The sequence below is a fragment of the Arvicanthis niloticus genome, chromosome 4 (assembly GCF_011762505.2).
Source record: "Arvicanthis niloticus isolate mArvNil1 chromosome 4, mArvNil1.pat.X, whole genome shotgun sequence".
NCBI classification, from domain to species: domain Eukaryota; kingdom Metazoa; phylum Chordata; class Mammalia; order Rodentia; family Muridae; genus Arvicanthis; species Arvicanthis niloticus.
In genome coordinates this window covers 1,616,131-1,633,598 of record NC_047661.1, presented here as the reverse complement: position 1 = coordinate 1,633,598, position 17,468 = coordinate 1,616,131, and the positions used below count along the sequence as shown (strand labels likewise).

The 17,468-nt window shown below is 40.9% G+C and overlaps 2 protein-coding genes across 5 annotated transcripts in view; one reads left to right on the top strand and one right to left on the bottom strand.

Annotated features, from left to right (window-relative positions):
- Ccdc146 (coiled-coil domain containing 146) overlaps nucleotides 1–17,468 on the bottom strand; it is a 124,074-nt gene that overhangs the window by 64,798 nt on the left and 41,808 nt on the right. The window lies entirely within an intron of this gene.
- Fgl2 (fibrinogen like 2) lies at nucleotides 749–6,470 on the top strand. Its single transcript, XM_034500230.2, has 2 exons — nucleotides 749–1,380; nucleotides 3,257–6,470. The coding sequence occupies exons 1-2, from the start codon at nucleotides 798–800 to the stop codon at nucleotides 3,961–3,963; spliced, it is 1,290 nt and encodes a 429-aa protein (XP_034356121.1). The 5' UTR covers nucleotides 749–797; the 3' UTR covers nucleotides 3,964–6,470.

The following is a 17,468-nucleotide window of genomic DNA, read 5'->3' as shown; positions in this document are numbered from 1 at the left end:
TGTGTCAGTAATGCTGAAATAAGTTTTCAAGTAATAAAATCCTTTTTAATAAGAAATCTTATGAGGTCAGTATGCACAATGAACTTCAGAGGTGGTCTTCCTGCCCCAGCTCCTGAGCTGAGCGATGGGGAAAGACAGCCAATGGCTGTGACATAAAAGCCACGCACTTCCAAGTGTTTTAACCGCTGATAATTGTGTATCCTCCTCAGCAGTCAGGAGAAAACAGCACTACTTTCCTCTTTCAGTTCTCTTCCCTTTTACAAAGATGACATGAAACAGATGAGAGAAACAGAGAGACACAGAGAGTCCATTTAAAGAGCAGCCTTTGTTCTGAGTAGGAGCAATCTAGCCTTCAAAAAGAAAGCAGGGCCTCAAACTAGAGAAGAAACAGAATTACTTCCATTTTAGTGACATTTACTGGGAAGAAGCTCATAGACATTTAGACATTTAAATTCTTTCCCCACTAGTAGACTAAATATATAATATGGTATATTTTGAGCATTGGTATTACAACTGGTTTTTTTAAATAAAAGACTTTCCTTGTGCCTTATTAAAAACCAAGGCGGTTAAGTCTTGATACAATGCATGACACCCACAGCAGGCATTCTATTCTGCATAGTTTTGACTGTCAAGAATTGACAGCCTTTGGCTGGCTGCACTTGCTTAGGACCCTCTCCTGTGTGGCTTCTGAGACTGTGATGCACATGTACCCGCCCTTTTCTGGGAACACAAAACGCCTGAGTCAGGCGGCGTGGCTATTAAAGCCCCGGGTCGGGCTGGGCTGCCGCACTGCCAGGATGAGGCTTCCTGTCTGGCTGTGGCTGAGCTCCGCGGTCCTCGCTGCCTGCCGAGCAGTGAAGGAGCACAACCTGACTGAAGGGCTGGAGGATGCGAGCACCCAGGCTGCCTGCCCCGTGAGGCTGGAGGGCAGCGGGAGGTGCGAGGGGAGCCAGTGCCCCTTCGAGCTTACCCTGCCCACGCTGACCCTCCAGCTCCCACGGCAGTTCGGCACTATGGAGGAGGTGCTCAAAGAAGTGCGGACCCTCAAGGAAGCCGTGGACAGTCTGAAGAAATCCTGCCAAGACTGCAAGTTGCAGGCTGACGACCATCGAGAGCCCGGCTGGAATGGAGCAGAGATGGTCGAGGATAATCGAGTCCAGGAACTGGAGAGTCAGGTGAACAAGCTGTCTTTGGAACTGAAGAATGCGAAGGATGAGATCCAGGGGCTGCAAGGGCGCCTGGAGACGCTTCATCTGGTAAATAGGAACAGCATCGAGAACTACGTGGACAACAAAGTGGCAAATCTAACCTTTGTGGTCAACAGTTTGGATGGCAAGTGTTCCAAGTGCCCCAGCCAAGAACACATCCAGCCACAGCCAGGTAGGTGTAATAAGGTTCTTAGAGTTTGCTCACGAAAGCTGTATAGCCAGATAGTGACGATAAACATTAACCTGAGGGAGTATAAGTTAGTCAGACTTTTACCTGTTAAGTTATGGCAGGAGAAACAAGTATTTTCTCAAATGAGACAAGAGAAATAGTATAAATGATCTAACTACAAAAATTCCATTCGATGTACTCCTTAGAGGCCACTTGCAGTCTCTAGACCTTCCCTGCTAGGTTGACCTACAGAGGAGCAGAAGCAGATTCCTCCCGGGCTCTTGCATTTGAACACAGGATAGCTACAGCAAGGTCCTTGGCTATGCTTACTTAGGTCCCAGGGAATCGGGTCTTGGTTGTCTGATAGCCTCTTAGAGCAGCTCATGGGCTCTATAAGGCTTACACAAACAATCTGCTGTGCTAGATTCTCAAATATCTAGAAAGAATGGGAGATTTTATACATGGAATAAAAGCTTCTCTCTCTCTCTCTCTCTCTCTCTCTCTCTCTCTCTCTCTCTCTCTCTCTCTCTCTGTCTCTCTCTCTCTCTCTCTGTGTGTGTGTGTGTGTGTGTGTGTGTGTAGAACTTTTGCGTAGAGACTTAGTGGTACATCCATCCTCACCATCCCGATTAATTAACATTCACACTATTTAAGGTCACAGACCTAACTGCCTTCTGTGCCCATGGCATTGTTTTCCCGATTCTTGCATTCCTAGGACCCTTGTGAGTGGGTTGCCACACCCTAGAGGGTCACCTCTGTGTTACTATCTATGTTCATGCTGACTGTGAAGCCGATGGGATATAGTAGGGATAACTTTCATTTGGAACTCTAGAGACGACAGGTCATCATGTCATAGAATGCTATCACTAATGACCAAGGTAGACATTCATGTTTAAGAGACATCACAAGGTGTATATTAAATGACACTGCATGTAACTTTTAATGACACAAAAAATATTCTGTTATCTACTTTTCTCCTAAAAGTTTAAGACTCTCCAGAGTTCTAAATAGCTGGAAACAGATTTTTGTGTCTTACATGTATCTATTAAACTTTCTTTACCTGACTATTAAATTTTATTAAAATTAACTGGGAACAAATAGTTGGTCTCTAATCTCTACAAAACTACCAAATGATTGCGCTGAGCATAATTATAATTCTTCTAGAAACCAAACTGTGAAATATTGGCTGACCAGACCTTCCTGGATAATAAATTCAAGATAACACTACTATATTATTGGAGAATGCCACTTCCCCCCACCTTTTTAAACTGGAATTGCTTTTATACAATTCTCAGGTGAAATTAGAGTGAGTTTCAGAACAATGCAGTGCCCTGAAGGTTAACATTTGGAACATAAATAACGATTGCTGTAACAATCGCTGATCGTATCCTAGGAAACTTGAACTCATCTCACCTTTAAGACAGAGGACTATAATGGTTACAGAGCAAAACTCTGTCAGGCAGACCTGACATTACATCCCAGCTCAGTCACTTAACACTTAGTTGCCATGAGGAAAGTCCCTGATCTTCTGGGAGACTAACTAACTGTATAAGCAAGCTGGCAGTGATACCCACGTCATAAGGTTGCTGTGTGGGTTCAGTGGAAACTGTTACAATGTTTGGCAAAGTTTCTGGAGGTCACTGGTCTGTTGTCACCATGATTGCCATCCAAGGCGGTCGTGTATACTTGATAACACCAGTTGGTTCTGAGGCCTTAGTTACGGTATGTTAACCATAACATACCGTGAGTGCAGCGGAGCAGGTTCCACTATCACCAGCAAGTAAATTGCCCAATTGCTTTTGAGTCTGAGAATCCTTGAGATGCATAGTTTTGACTAACAAAACAATGCTCTTGTGCTTTTCTTTCTTCCCTCTTCCAGTTCAACATCTAATATACAAAGATTGTTCTGACTACTACATGATAGGAAGGAGAAGCAGTGGGACCTACAGAGTTACACCTGATCACAGGAACAGCAGCTTTGAGGTCTACTGTGACATGGAGACCATGGGTGGAGGCTGGACAGTGCTGCAGGCTCGCCTTGATGGCAGCACCAACTTCACCAGAGAGTGGAAAGACTACAAAGCTGGCTTTGGAAACCTTGAACGAGAATTTTGGCTGGGCAATGATAAAATTCATCTTCTGACCAAGAGTAAGGAAATGACTTTGAGAATAGATCTCAAAGACTTTAATGGTCTCACACTTTATGCCTTGTATGATCAGTTTTATGTGGCTAATGAATTTCTCAAATACCGACTGCACATTGGTAACTATAATGGCACGGCAGGGGATGCCTTGCGGTTCAGTCGACACTACAACCATGACCTGAGGTTTTTCACCACCCCAGACAGAGACAATGACCGGTACCCCTCTGGGAACTGTGGGCTCTATTACAGCTCAGGCTGGTGGTTTGATGCATGTCTCTCTGCAAACTTAAACGGCAAATATTATCACCAGAAATACAAAGGTGTCCGCAATGGAATTTTCTGGGGCACCTGGCCTGGTATAAGCCAGGCACAGCCTGGTGGCTACAAGTCCTCCTTCAAGCAGGCCAAGATGATGATTAGACCCAAGAATTTCAAGCCATAAATTGCAAGTGTTCATCTCTCTGGGCACTCACTATCTAAGAGGACAGTGCATTCCTTCAGTGCTTTATCATATGCCTCAGTTCATATTCCTTTCCAATAGCTAAACACTTTACAGCTTTTAAAATAAAGCTGAAAATATCTAAAAAGATTCCTTTGTTGCTGTTATATAAAGAACGCTTGAAGGCACTGGAAATATTGACAATTATACATTATAATTGCAAAACTTTTAATTTTATTAGTTGAAAAGTTTCCTACTATTTTTACTATTTTTTATAATAAAAACTAAATTATTCAGCAAGCTAAATTCTATATCCACAAGTTTTATTTTCACTAGGGCTAAACCTACACATTTGAAAATGCAACAGTCTTTTTAGGGTACAGTTACTTGTGTATCTGGAGCCAAGAACTGTAGTATTTTCTTTGGTCCAAGAAGAACCTAAAGCATTTTAATTCTCAAAAAGAAGTGTGGGGACTGGGGGAGGGGGGTCAGAGATATATGTATAGTTAAATTTATTCATCTAATGCAAAATATGTCATTAAAATACCTGTAAAATGGGGTAGCATAGTATATGTCTTTTCCGTCTCCAAATTGGAAAATGGTGTTTCCCTGAAGACTTTGGTTTACTGGTAATTCACTTACTGTTTATAGCCCCTTAGTCCCTGATACAAATGATGCTTTATTACCCCTCTCTGCTCTCTGTGCACAATAGTTTGTAATGTAAGGTGCTAGACTACTGTAAGGCTTCCTTGGGGAAAGGCATGGTAAGGAAAAAAACATTTATTTATACTCTGAAAGCCAATCCTATACCCAAAACAATACTATTGTTAAGAAATCAACTTCCAAGGAAGCCACCTTTTTTAGAACAAATTTATTTATTATGATGGATTTTGAAATAGTTCAAATAGTATACATTTTAATCCTAAGTAGTCAATTGTTTATTTCATTCTCGGAAATTCAAAGAAAAAAATATATACATACACTTATATACAAATACACACACACATACACACACACACACACTATATATATATATATAATTTTAGCCGGATGTAAGTACCTGGAATTCCCTAATTGCAGAATGCCAAGGGTGGTATTAAAAAGCTTTGAGGCAGTTTCATTTTATCATTGTGAAGACAGATCACTTCAGAGAGAAACAACCAGCTGCACATTTTAAAATGCTCTTGAGTAGAATTTGAAGTACTGCATGCAGTTAGTCATATGTAGTAGGTGACCGTACAGTACGCAGTGTTTAAGCAATAACTTTGATTTTTACGTTTTGGTGTAGTTTCTTATATGCTAACCAAGCTTTCAAAATATATGTACAAAGATTCCACTTTAGTTATTCTTTAAATATAATTAGGGAGGGCAGTTATTGATATGACTACTTAAATTTTCAAATATGTAACCACTGTTAAAAAAAACTTTAAAAAGAGCAAGATATTTTTAAAATGTTCAACATGAAATTTTCAGGTAAATACAATGACAACTAAGCTATTGGTAATATAATTAAATTACCAGAGTAAGGTAAATGCATGCTGAATCAAATGACCAAAATGTAAAATATAGATTTCAAAGGCGGTTTACCTACTTGGTAAAATATTGAATGTAAGTATCAATAACTAATTTTATTTTATTTTATTTTGCTTTTTAAAAAGACTAAGAAGATTTTGAGATTATACAATTTATGTGTTTCAAATCCTGTTTATTATATGTAACCATATAAGTCTAATGACATTTCCATCATGAAAATGGATTTAGTATAGCAAAAAAAAAAAAAAAAAAAAAAAAAAAAAAAAACCCTATGCATTCATCTTTAGCGGGTCTTTCTCAGAATAACAAGGAATCCATGTAAATACTCTAATAATTTAAATGTTGTTTTCTACTATACTCTTATGATGTTTTTCTAATGAAGTCTTTAACACAGAAATTTATTTTTGGAAACATTTTCTGCCACTCATTTAAAAATATATTGTAGACTTTGATACTCTTTAACCTGTTTACTGAACTAGTCCTTAGCCTTAAAGATCTACTAATATATGCCGGTGCTCATAAATGTACACTATTTGCCGATATGTGTTTTAGAGCCTGGTCTCACTGGGGAGGCTACTGTTGATCTTAACTATCACTTTACTGATGAACATCATTATCCTTTAAGATGTTGAGTGGAGCTAGTTTCTTAGGAATCTGGCTGAGTCACCTACCACTGAATGAGAAAGCCATTTTTTTTTTTTTTTTTGAAAAGTAATAATGCACCGAACGAACGTATTCAGCTGTGTTACAGATAGAGCTTGTGTGTGCAAAGCACAAGAAGCATTGGAATCACAGTATTGGCTGATCCTGGACTTTCAGCAGCTGCGCTCATTCCTCAAAAAGTTTTCAAGATAGAATGGATATATGCAATTACAATAAACTCTTGATTAAGATTTCTTTTCATTGATGTATAATTAAGGCTAAGTTTCATGTCTCTTTTAAGCCTTGTAAAATAAAAGATTTAATCTTCATATTTATCCTTCGATGTGGAAACAGTATTTGTAAAATGATATTTATATATTTATTATTATCTGAAAAGTTTAATTTTGTTTACCTAATCTAGATAATATCCCCGAGTCTTTAAAAACACTGAGTACGACTTCTTTAAAAGGAAGCAGATCAAATAGAGGAACGCAAACATCTATTTCCTTTGAGACTGCTGTTGACACACCCTCAGACAGCATTTTCAGTTTCCCTATGTGACATTTAACTCTGTCTCTTCTTTTCTATCATTAATGTTACTGATTGGTTTTAGCAACCAAACATTATTCATTCAAACTCAAAGAGGAATGCTTGGCTCTCATAGTTTGCCTACCTAATTAAAATAAATCAACGTTCAACAGCAGCGTACGTTAATAAAGCTGAGAAGTCAGAAATGTCTTAAAACCCAAATATTTATGGAGATAGGAAGTGTGTGTGTGTGTGTGTGTGTGTGTGTGTGTGTGTGTGTGTAGTTTGCCTTAGTTCATTTAGCAGACACTAGTACTGTGTTCCAGAAAGCCTTCTTAGAAGATGGAGGTGCACCTCTGACCGGCACAGATAGACCCTGCACTCTTACTTTAAACCAGGAGAAACTTTCATGACATAAAAGCAAGCAAGTGTGAGAGGATAAGAGGAGGTGGAGCTAATGAGTACAGGGCACAGAGGAGGCACCTTGGTGAAGCTAATTAATACAGGCTTTGGAGGGGAGACCACTCTGTGATGATGACATAATACAGACATGTAAACAAAACAAACGAGTAGCAACCTGAGAGAATACCTGAGGAAAGTAAGTTCCAAGCCGAGGGAGCAAGAAGCATCAAAGTTTGGAGTTGGGAGAGCAGCTGGCACATTGAGAGTCAGCAAAGGGACCCTTGTGTGAAAAGTAGAGTCTAGTCAGCTGGGGTCAAGACAGTAAGACAAGCTGAAAGCATAAAGGTCTGCAGTTGAGCAGATGGTAGGTCCACAGTGCCTTGTACACAAGGATGCTGCTCATTCTGAGCGGATAGGTGAGCAACTGTCTACAGAGCAAGGCCATCATCTCCTCCAGTTAGAAAAATATGGCTGTCTTGTTGTGGATACAGGGTTCTCCCAGGATGTTAGTGCTTATAGTAATCCTGTAGAAAGATGTCAAAAGCGTATACTTCATTGTTCCCAGTGAGGTCCATCTGTTTTGAGGTACAGCTCACAAGATTTGATCATCAAAGTCACTTGTGGATAATAAAAAACAAATACAAGTGTTCCGGCAAACCACAGTATCTTAGCCTGAATAACTCTGAAAGACAGAGCTGGGGTTCCTTCTGGTCTGGGCCAGAGCACTGAGCAGATCTTGGGTGGCAGCTCTGCCCCCAACCTCCAAGAGCCCAGAGGAAGCAGGGATCCCAGGTGCTCTAACTTGGACAGTGTCTTAGAAACTAGTTCTCTGATCTGAGGCCTGGATCAGACCTCTGCCAGGTCTGCTGTTGTGTGGACCCCGGATTCCACCTGAGACATACTGGAAGGTCCACTCAACCCAGATCCACAGAGGAACAACTGAACTCAGAGCTTCAGACAACATATCCTGAGATATTCTAGAGGAGACATTGCACCCAGAACAGCAGACACCTAGCTGGACTGCTACCTTGGAGGCACCATATGCTGAGGCATCCTAGAGGTACCACTGTAATCAGTGCAGCTGGAAAAGATCACAGAGACATCTGGACCCCTAGGAGATCAGACACAAGCAAGATAACTGGAAAGGCAGGCTTCAGTCAGAGACAGCAAGTACAGGCAGCACTAGAGTTATCCAGATGGCAAAAGGCAAGCACAAGAACATAAGCAACAGAAACCAAAGTTACATGGCATCATCAGAACCCAGCTCCCCCATCAGAGCAAGCCCTGAAAACCCCATCACACCAGAAAAACAGGATTCAGAATTAAAATCACTTCTCATGATGATGATAGAGGGCTTTAAGAAAGACATAAATAACACTCTCAAAGAACATAAGGAGAGCACTGGTAGACAGATAGAAACCCTTAAAGAGGAAACACAAAAATCCCTTAAGGAATTGCAAGAAAATGCAACCAAATGGGAGAAGGAATTAAACAAAACCATGCAGGAACTAAAAATGGAAGTAGAAACAATAAAGAAATCACAAAGGGACAATACCCTGGAGATAGAAAACCTAAAAAAAAAAAAAGATCAGGAGTCATAGACACAAGTATTACCAACAGAATACAAGAGATGGAAGAGAGAATCTCATGTGCAGAAGATACTATGGAAAACATTGACACACCTGTCAAAGAAAATGCAAAATACAAAAAGCTACTAACCCAAAATATACAAGAAATCCAAGACACAATGAGAAGGCCAAACCTAAGGATAATAGGTATAGACGAGGGGGAAGACTCCCAACTTAAAGGACCAGTAAATATCCTCAACAAAATTATAGAGGAAAACTTCCCTAACCTAAAGAAACAGATGTCCATAAATATACAAGAAGCTTACAGAACTCCAAATAGTTTAGACCAGAAAAAAAATACTTCCTGCCATATAATAGTCAAAACATCAAATGTACAAAACAAAGAAAAAATACTAAAAGCAGTAAGGGAAAAAGGCAAAGTAACATATAAAGGCAGACCCATAAGAATTACACCAGACTTCTCACCAGAGACCATAAAAGCCAGAAGATCCTGGACCTATATCATACAGACCCTAAGAGAACACAAATGCCAGCCCAGACTACTATACCCAGCAAAACTCTCAATCATTATTGATGGAGAAACCAAAATATTTCATGACAAATCCAAATTTACACAGTATCTCAACACAAATCCAGCACTTCAAAGAATAATTGGTGGAAAGCTCCAACACAAGGAGGGAAACTACAACCTAGAAAAAGCAAGAAAGTAATCTTCCAAAAACCCCAAAAGAAGATAGTTACACAAACATATCTCCACGGATGTTAGCCCAAAAGCTTGGATTAGTGAAGACTCAACCCACAGACCACATGAAGCTCATGAAGAAGGAAGACCAAGAGGGGATGCCTCAGTTCTACTTAGAACGAGAAACAAAAATGCTCAAGGGAGCAAATAGGGAAACAAAACATGAAACAGAAACTGAAGGAGGGGCCATCAGGAGACCATTCCACCTGGGTATTCATCCTAGGTACAGCCACCTAAGCTAAACACTGTTGTGGATGGCTGGAAGTGCATAATCTGAGGAACATGATACAGCTGTCTCCTTAGAGGTCTGTCAAAGACTAACACACTCAAAGGACAATGCTCACAGTTAACCACTGATATGATCAGGGGTTTCCCAATGGAGAACTTAGTGAGAGGACTGAAGGAGCAGAAAGGGTTAGTGACCCCAGGTGGAAAGCAACAATACCAAACAACCAGAGCCCCCCAGGGTCTAAACCACCAGCCTGGGAATACATAGGGAGGGACCCAAGACTCCAGAGATATATGTAGGGGAGGATGGCCTTGTAGGACATAGGTGGGAGAGGAGTTTCTTCGTCCCATAAAAAAAAAAATGAACACACAGTGGGGGCGGGGGGATGTGAGAGCGGGGAGAGGATAGTGAGGAGGGTAGGTGCGGTCACTGCCTCATAGAAGCATGAGGAGGGGGATGGGATAGGAGGTTTCTGGGTGGTGGGAGGAAGTAGGGTAAGGGGATAAAATCTGAAACGTAAATACTACAACCAATTTTAACAAGCGAAAAAAAAAAGTTGTCAGAACCAACATCTTTAAAAAAAAATCAGCCCCCTGGGGGGGGGAATTTTTTTTTTCTTGATACTAAAACTTGTTCTGAGAATTGTATATTGCAGAATACACAGCCTTGGTGTATCTACTCATCAAGTATACTGAGCAGACCTGCCCAAACCTCCGATGTCCTGGAATTCCATCTGGATTCAGTGAAGACACAGCGTCAGAGGCTTATCAACTTACTCTTCCCCCCACCCCTCTTCTAAAATCTCAACGCCCTTAATCAGCTTGAAGAAGTTAAAGAAGAGTCAGCGCCCCTATTCCCTGAGCTTGGGGACTAATGTGGTTAATAACGGTCTGTCTTTCTAGGGAAAAGTAGTGGTTTTGTTGGAACAGGGGGGATTAGCTAGGACTTATTGCATAGCCATAACCTATTGGTAGAAATCTGTATAATTATTATCAAGATGAAGTTATAATTTCTTAAATGGTACAAAATTTACTTTGATTTCAAATTTAAGGTTTTCATTGTTACGAGCCTCTTATTAATATAAAAATGAGATGAATATTGATACTGTTATGGGCATTGTGCCTGTATAACACATTTAGGAATACAAGGCCTAGACCCAGCCCTTTTTTAACTTTTTTAACTGACTTGGGACGTTTAACCTATGAGTCAAGGGACAATAGCAAATTCATGGTTTTGAGTTTATTGTTAGGGTGTTTTCCATATTTTATTTAGAAATAGCTGAGAGGAGTGAACAGACAACAGTCCAGGATACCTTACATGGATAGTTGGTTTTCAAAACATCAGAAGTCCATAGAACTGACACTACAAATATGTATATATTAATGTTCATTTTGATTAGAGACATGTCTGCTCCTGACAGCTTCCTGTCGTGGATTCTAAGAAGAAATTGAGCATCCTCGGAGTTACTCCAGTTCTGTGGTGACAGCCACTAGGCAAGAATTGCCTCTCTCCATCTACAGACAAATTACTGTCCAGAAAAGGACACACATGCAGAGTAGTCGACTGATTATATCTGCCTAGACAGAGTAATCAGCCCTTAATAATCCTGCATCACTAAGGTCTGTCAGATGATTCTGGGCCAGAAGGCTGAAGATTTGATGCTCCAATGTTCGGTAGTATAGGGGCTTTTCAGGTGTTCAGCAGTCTCTATAAATTGGCTAAGCTTTAGAAGCTATGTTTAGTGCTTCCCATAACTTCAGTTAACTCAGTCATTCTGGATTTCTGATGGGGTTGAAGACCTATAGTCTCATAGCCAATCCTGGCTATTTACTTTGAGAGAAAAGATCTGAGTATATGGTTTTCAGCTGACATTCATTCTAAAGCCAAAAAAGCCAGGGTCAAAAGTAAGTGTTTTAGTTAGAAGAGATGACAGAGGTTCTGGTTAGTCAACAGAATGATGGACTGGGTATTAGGACTATCTTGTACTTCACTGGTACAATTAGGAATAAGTATGCTCTAATTGTATTTTGAGAGAAAAGTTTTACTTTAACAGGAAGAGTGATATGTAGGAGGAGCTAAATGGGAAGGAGTACTGAGAGGAAGAGATGGAACAAGGAGAGAAGATGAAGAAGAGGAGAAGCTAGGTGATGAGAGAGAGAAAGAGAGGATGGGGACGTGGAGGCAGATGTTCACATGTCTCCACCAGTCAAAGATAGTTTTTATATCTAGGTTGGGTATTGGGTTCCGCTTCTGATTGAGCATTACCAAACTTATAAATCCTTTGATTAACATTTTAAAAAATTGTATAAAAACAAAAAGGAAAGGGGGGCATGGGACAGGGGTTTTCTAGGGAGGGGAAATGTGGAGAAAGGATGGCATCTTAAATGTAAATAAAATATAAAATAAAATTTAAAAAATTTTAAAAAAAGAAAGAAAGACGGAGCTGACTGAAATAGGATGCAATCTGCAAAGGGAATCTGTCTGAGGAGTGTGCAAGTGGAGTAGAGTGAGGGCTGAACTCAGAAGCTCAGAACATGGACTTCAAATACCTGCAACTGGAGACTGCCGTTTGGCTTTAGTTTGGAGTTTGGGCGCCTAGGGTTTAGAAATGCATTTGAGAACTGCTCATTGCAGATGTAACAAACCCCTGGGACCAGAAAAGATAAACTTGTAAATAAGTAGACATGGAATACAACTTTTCTGCAGGAGCCTGGACCAGCTCACCTCACAGAGAGGTTAGAAGTAAGGAGTAACCAGCATGCCGCCATCTTAAAATTATACCAGAGAGGTCTCAGGTAAGTGTCTCCATTAGAGAGAAGAATTTTACTCCCACTGGACCAGCTGCATACACGTGTTCCAGATGATCTTAGTTTTGGATTTGCTTCTCATGTCAGAAAAGTACTTTCTGTAAATCTTGCTGTATGTCTTAGATATCATATTGTATTCACAGTGTGTCATAAAAATGAGTTTGGTGTTTCACCATGGAATTCTACAAAATACTAATTTTGAACTGGGAAAGACAGTAGCAATTCAGGGGTAAGGTAGAGACCTAGTGCAATGGAAACTCCCAGGAATCTATGAGAGTGAGCCTAGCGAAGACTCCAAGTAATGGGGGACACAGAGCTTAAGCCAGCCATCCTCAGATACCAGGCAAAGGTTTGAGGGCAGGGACTGGGACACCAATACAACCTCAAAACCTTTGACCTACAGTTTGTCCTATCTGCAAGATGTTCTGGGCAACCAATGACTGGTCCAGCTTAAGACCCATACCGTGGGAGGAAGCCCATGCTTGACACTGGATGAGCCAAAGACCTAGGATAGAGCCTGTGATAGTTTCTATATGCTTGACCCAGGAAGTGGCACTATTAGGAGGTGTGACCTTTTTGGAGTAGGTGTGTCATTGTGGGTGTGGACTTAAGACCCTCACCTTAGGCACCTGGAAGTCAGTCTTCCACTAGCAGCTTTCAGATGAAGATGTAGAACTCTCAGCTCTGCCCTGAACCATGCCTGCCTGGATGCTGCCATACTCCCACCTTGATACTGGACTGAACCTCTGAACCTGTAAGCAAGCCCCAATTAAATGTTGTCCTTTATAAGACTTTCCTTGGTCATGGTGTCTGTTTACAGCAGTAAAAACCCTAACTAAGACAGAGCCAAACGCAACTGGCAAAAAAAAAAAAAAAAAAAAAAAAAAAAAAAAAAAAAAAACAATGAAATGATTCCTCATGATACTCAGTTATACTTGTAATCACCAACAGAGAGGCTTCATCTAGCCTCTGACAGAAACATATAGAGAACCACAGCCAAACATTAGGGAGAGCTCAAGAAATCCTGTGGAAGAAGGAGAGACGGATTATAGCAGCCAGAGGGTTCAAGGACACCACAAGAGAACAACCCACGGAATCAACTAACCGAGGCTCATAGGGGCCCACAGAGACTGAACCAACAATCAGGGAGCATGTATGGGTGTTACCTAGGTCCTCTGTATATCTATTATAGTTGTGCAGGCTGGTCTTCTTGTGAGACTCCTGTCAGTGGGGACAGGTGGGGTGGGGGGAAGCTGTCTCTGATTCTTTTGTCTGCTTTTGGGACCCATTTTTTCCTACGGGGTTGCCTTGTCCAGTCTTAATATGAGGGGAGATACCTAGTCTTGCAACTTGCTACACCATGTTTGATTGATACCCCTAGGAGGTTTGCCGGTTTCTGAAGGAGAACAGAGGAGGAGAGGGGAGATAAGGAAGAGGGGCTGGGGGGAAGGAAGGAGGGGAAACTGTGAATATAATATATAAGATATCAATGATGATGATGATGATGGTGGTGGTGGTGATGATGATGATAGTGGGTTTCACAGTGGAATTCTGGAAAATACTAATTTTGACTTACAAAATCAGGTACCACTAAAGAAGGAGGCAATGATCTCTCATAGTCTCAGATTCTGTCCTTTCTGGTACATGTCTTGTCCTAAGGGAGTGTTGCCATGTGGAATACATGTGAATGTGTATGTGTGTGTGTTTCCACATATATATAGTCAAAGAAGCTAGAACTGAGTCACTGAGAAAAGACCTCAAAGTTTGTTAACAACATACTTTTAAGTTTGCCAAACCATTTAGTATCATTATGATTATGAATAGTTTAACTGACCCTGGTTTTATTCCCTTTCTCCATCTTAAAGATATGAGTGATATTGAACTATTTCTTTCACAAGTATCTTACAAATGTTTTCCACAAGAGGGGCAGCCTAAACTCAATTTCCTAGCCCCTTCCATAGAACTAACACTGCACTGGCGATGACAATTAATGAACCCGACTGATGTCTCACAAAACCTGTACTGGACACTTTCCCAGGGCACTGCCAGTGTGTTCTGTTTGCTGTGGCGAAGGAGACAGTGCAGTGCATCTCACACACACACACAAAACACAACACACTTACACAGAGACACACATATACACACACGCACTCTCACACATATAACCCACACTCACACAGACTCACACAAAACACACACACACAAACTCATTCACTCTCTCTCACACATAGACACATACACAAAGACACACACTCTCACACATACAACACACACAGACTCTCACACACAAGCTCTCTCTCTCTCTCTCTCTCTCTCTCTCTCTCTCTCTCACACACACACGCACACACACACACACACACACACACACTCTCTTCCCTGGAAAGGATGTTATCCACCAACTGTCAATCATTTTTGGGCCATCATCCATTTTAGCTTTCCTGACATTCCTGGTGAATTTCTTATGAAGTGTCTAATTTTCCATGGAAAAGGACATGCAGTAACCCTCAGTACCATTCCTCCTCTGGCTTTGTTTTAAATCTTAGAAAAAGAAAAACAACTTCAAATTATATCTTGTCTGAGCTAAAATTATTTATATCTTATCGAAACTATTATATAATGTTTTAGACAAGAGATATTTTTAAATCAACGTATTTTCAAGGGTGTTAATATCCTTACTTAACCTAGTGGTTAAACACTGTCTTCCTGAGGCTAAGTCAAATTTATGACAGCACTGACAGAAAAGGCAAACAAGCCCTCACGCTGTCCAAACACTGCTTCCTCCACGGTTACATGACAGGATTTATTGTAGACACATCCTGATCAAATATGAAGCACTTTGCAAGCTATCTGAAAGCTGAAAGACTTCTTATGCGAATGCCAAAGTTCTTATTTTCATCTGCTAAAGAAAAAAAGCTTTATTAAGCAGATCACTGGAAAATAAATGGATTAATGGGGGTTTCTTTTCCTCCACACCCTGCTGTGTATCAAGGCTGGTGAGGGAAAATGTTGAGTTGTATGAAATTCACACACATTGTATCCTATACAAGGTTTTCCCCAGTGGTCCCAGTGGAGGGAGTGGAAGGGGAAAGGGGTGGGCTGATAGTGATGGAGGGAGCTGGGTTGATGGTGATGTCTATGTATGAATTCTAGGGAGGAGGAGAGGAAAAAACAAAAGAATCCAGAAATGATGTGGGCACCACAGTAAGCAGTAAGGCAGCTGTGAACAATGTATCAGTAATCTAAATCAAGGCCCAGAAGACCTAAACGACTGCCTGCCTGACAGCTAGCACACAGAGCTGCCACTAAGAACTAGTTTGTCCAATCATCTCATCACCAACTGATCTTTCCCCATCAAATTATTAAGATTTATTTAAGCTATTCAAAGCCTGCCAGTGCTTAGTTCTTCCCATTACACGTAGCAGCACTGTCTTCTGATTCTGAGGATTAATATCAGCTAATTCTTGTGCCCTCCCATTCATATGTGGACCCTACCCAGGTGTCCCTGTTTGCCTTCATTTGGTTCATGTGGGCGGGAATATGAACAGTACTTTGGTACAGTAGATAATAGGGTTCTAAGCTAGTGTTTTCCTGTTTACCATCACACTAACTATACCAGATGGAGCAAAGGTTAAAATATGACTCAGATCTTCACGGCATCATAAGAAAACACAGGAAACAAATATATAGCCTTGGAATAACAAAGGTCTTTCAAAGTGTAACAAAATCCCGGAGCTGCAAAGAAACTATTGATCCAAGCACATTTAAAGATGAATTTCCACAGAGGGAATAAACAACCAGGAGCAAGCTAAAAACAATTATTCAATAAACTAAAAGAACATGCACTGTACACAATGGCCTTCATGCTGAATAAATACAAAAAAATTCATATGGATTTATAAGAAAAATTCAAGCCAACCAATGGGCAGTAGAATGTTAAGAAAATACACACACATATAGAATGAAGCACAAATGTGCCTCCACATTTAACCACATGTCTAGTTTCTACAAGCTGATGCATTATATCTGCCCGGCATGCATGAGGTGGCTACATCTCATTTTGTACAACCTGATAACCATGATATGCCTGAGTCACCTAGATTCCTCCTTCTCTCATTTCATCCTTCCTTTGACCCCCAAATCTCCTCCCCAGACACACATTTCAAATGCAACCTGACTAATCCTGAGTGTACACCCTCCCTGCTTGCTCCAAGCACCTCAGAGCCAGACACTAGACAACCAGGGCCTCCACAGAACACCCCAGAACCCATGGAGATTATTCAAACTGGCTGTTTCTAAAAGTCTGCTCACCCTGTCTTGCCTGCTCCTTAGTTCAGAAGCTACAGTAAAGTTTCTTTCCCAGTCCTTTCTTTCTGTCTGCCTCCTGACTTACTCCCATACTCTGCCCTTGGCCCCTCCCAATCTTATGACATGGTGTCATCCTCTTAGAAACTGTGAGCAATAAGATATTTCTGTGGTGATCATGGTGCGCATCTCCTGATTAGTTGGCCTCTTTATAGTCAAATTTTCTATTAATAAGTTACCTTGTGTGTGTGTGTGAGAGAGAGAGAGGTTTCATATAGTCCAGGTTGGCCTCAAGTTTTCTAAGTAGCAGAGGATGACCTTAAACCCCTGGTCCTCCTGCTTCCACCTCCCAATGCTGGAATTATACATGTATTTGAAATTGTGCCGGGTAAGCCCTGTACTGGGAACCCATCCCCAGGGCTTGTGCATGTTAGGTAAGCACTCTGCTCATTTCTAGCCTTACAGGCTCTGTTTTAGAATAGTCTGATACACAAAGAAAAGCTCCATTCTACTCACTTCAAGGTAAATATAAGGGCTATGGTAAAAAAAAAATCACACACACACACTCACACACACACTCTCTCATACACACACACACACACACACACACACACCCCATGTAACATACAAGACATATAATACAATTAATGAAAGAAGAGGCCATGAACTGGAAAGAGAGCAAGGGCGAGTTCATGGGAAGGCTTGCAGGGAGGGAAGAGAATGGAGAGATGATG

Excerpts from the sequence above, each read along its gene's own strand:
- Fgl2 (XM_034500230.2), top strand. The coding sequence starts at position 798 with ATGAGGCTTCCTGTCTGGCTGTGGCTGAGCTCCGCGGTCCTCGCTGCC. Across the intron at positions 1,381-3,256 it reads ACACATCCAGCCACAGCCAG|TTCAACATCTAATATACAAA; the intron begins GTAGGTGTAATA and ends TCCCTCTTCCAG.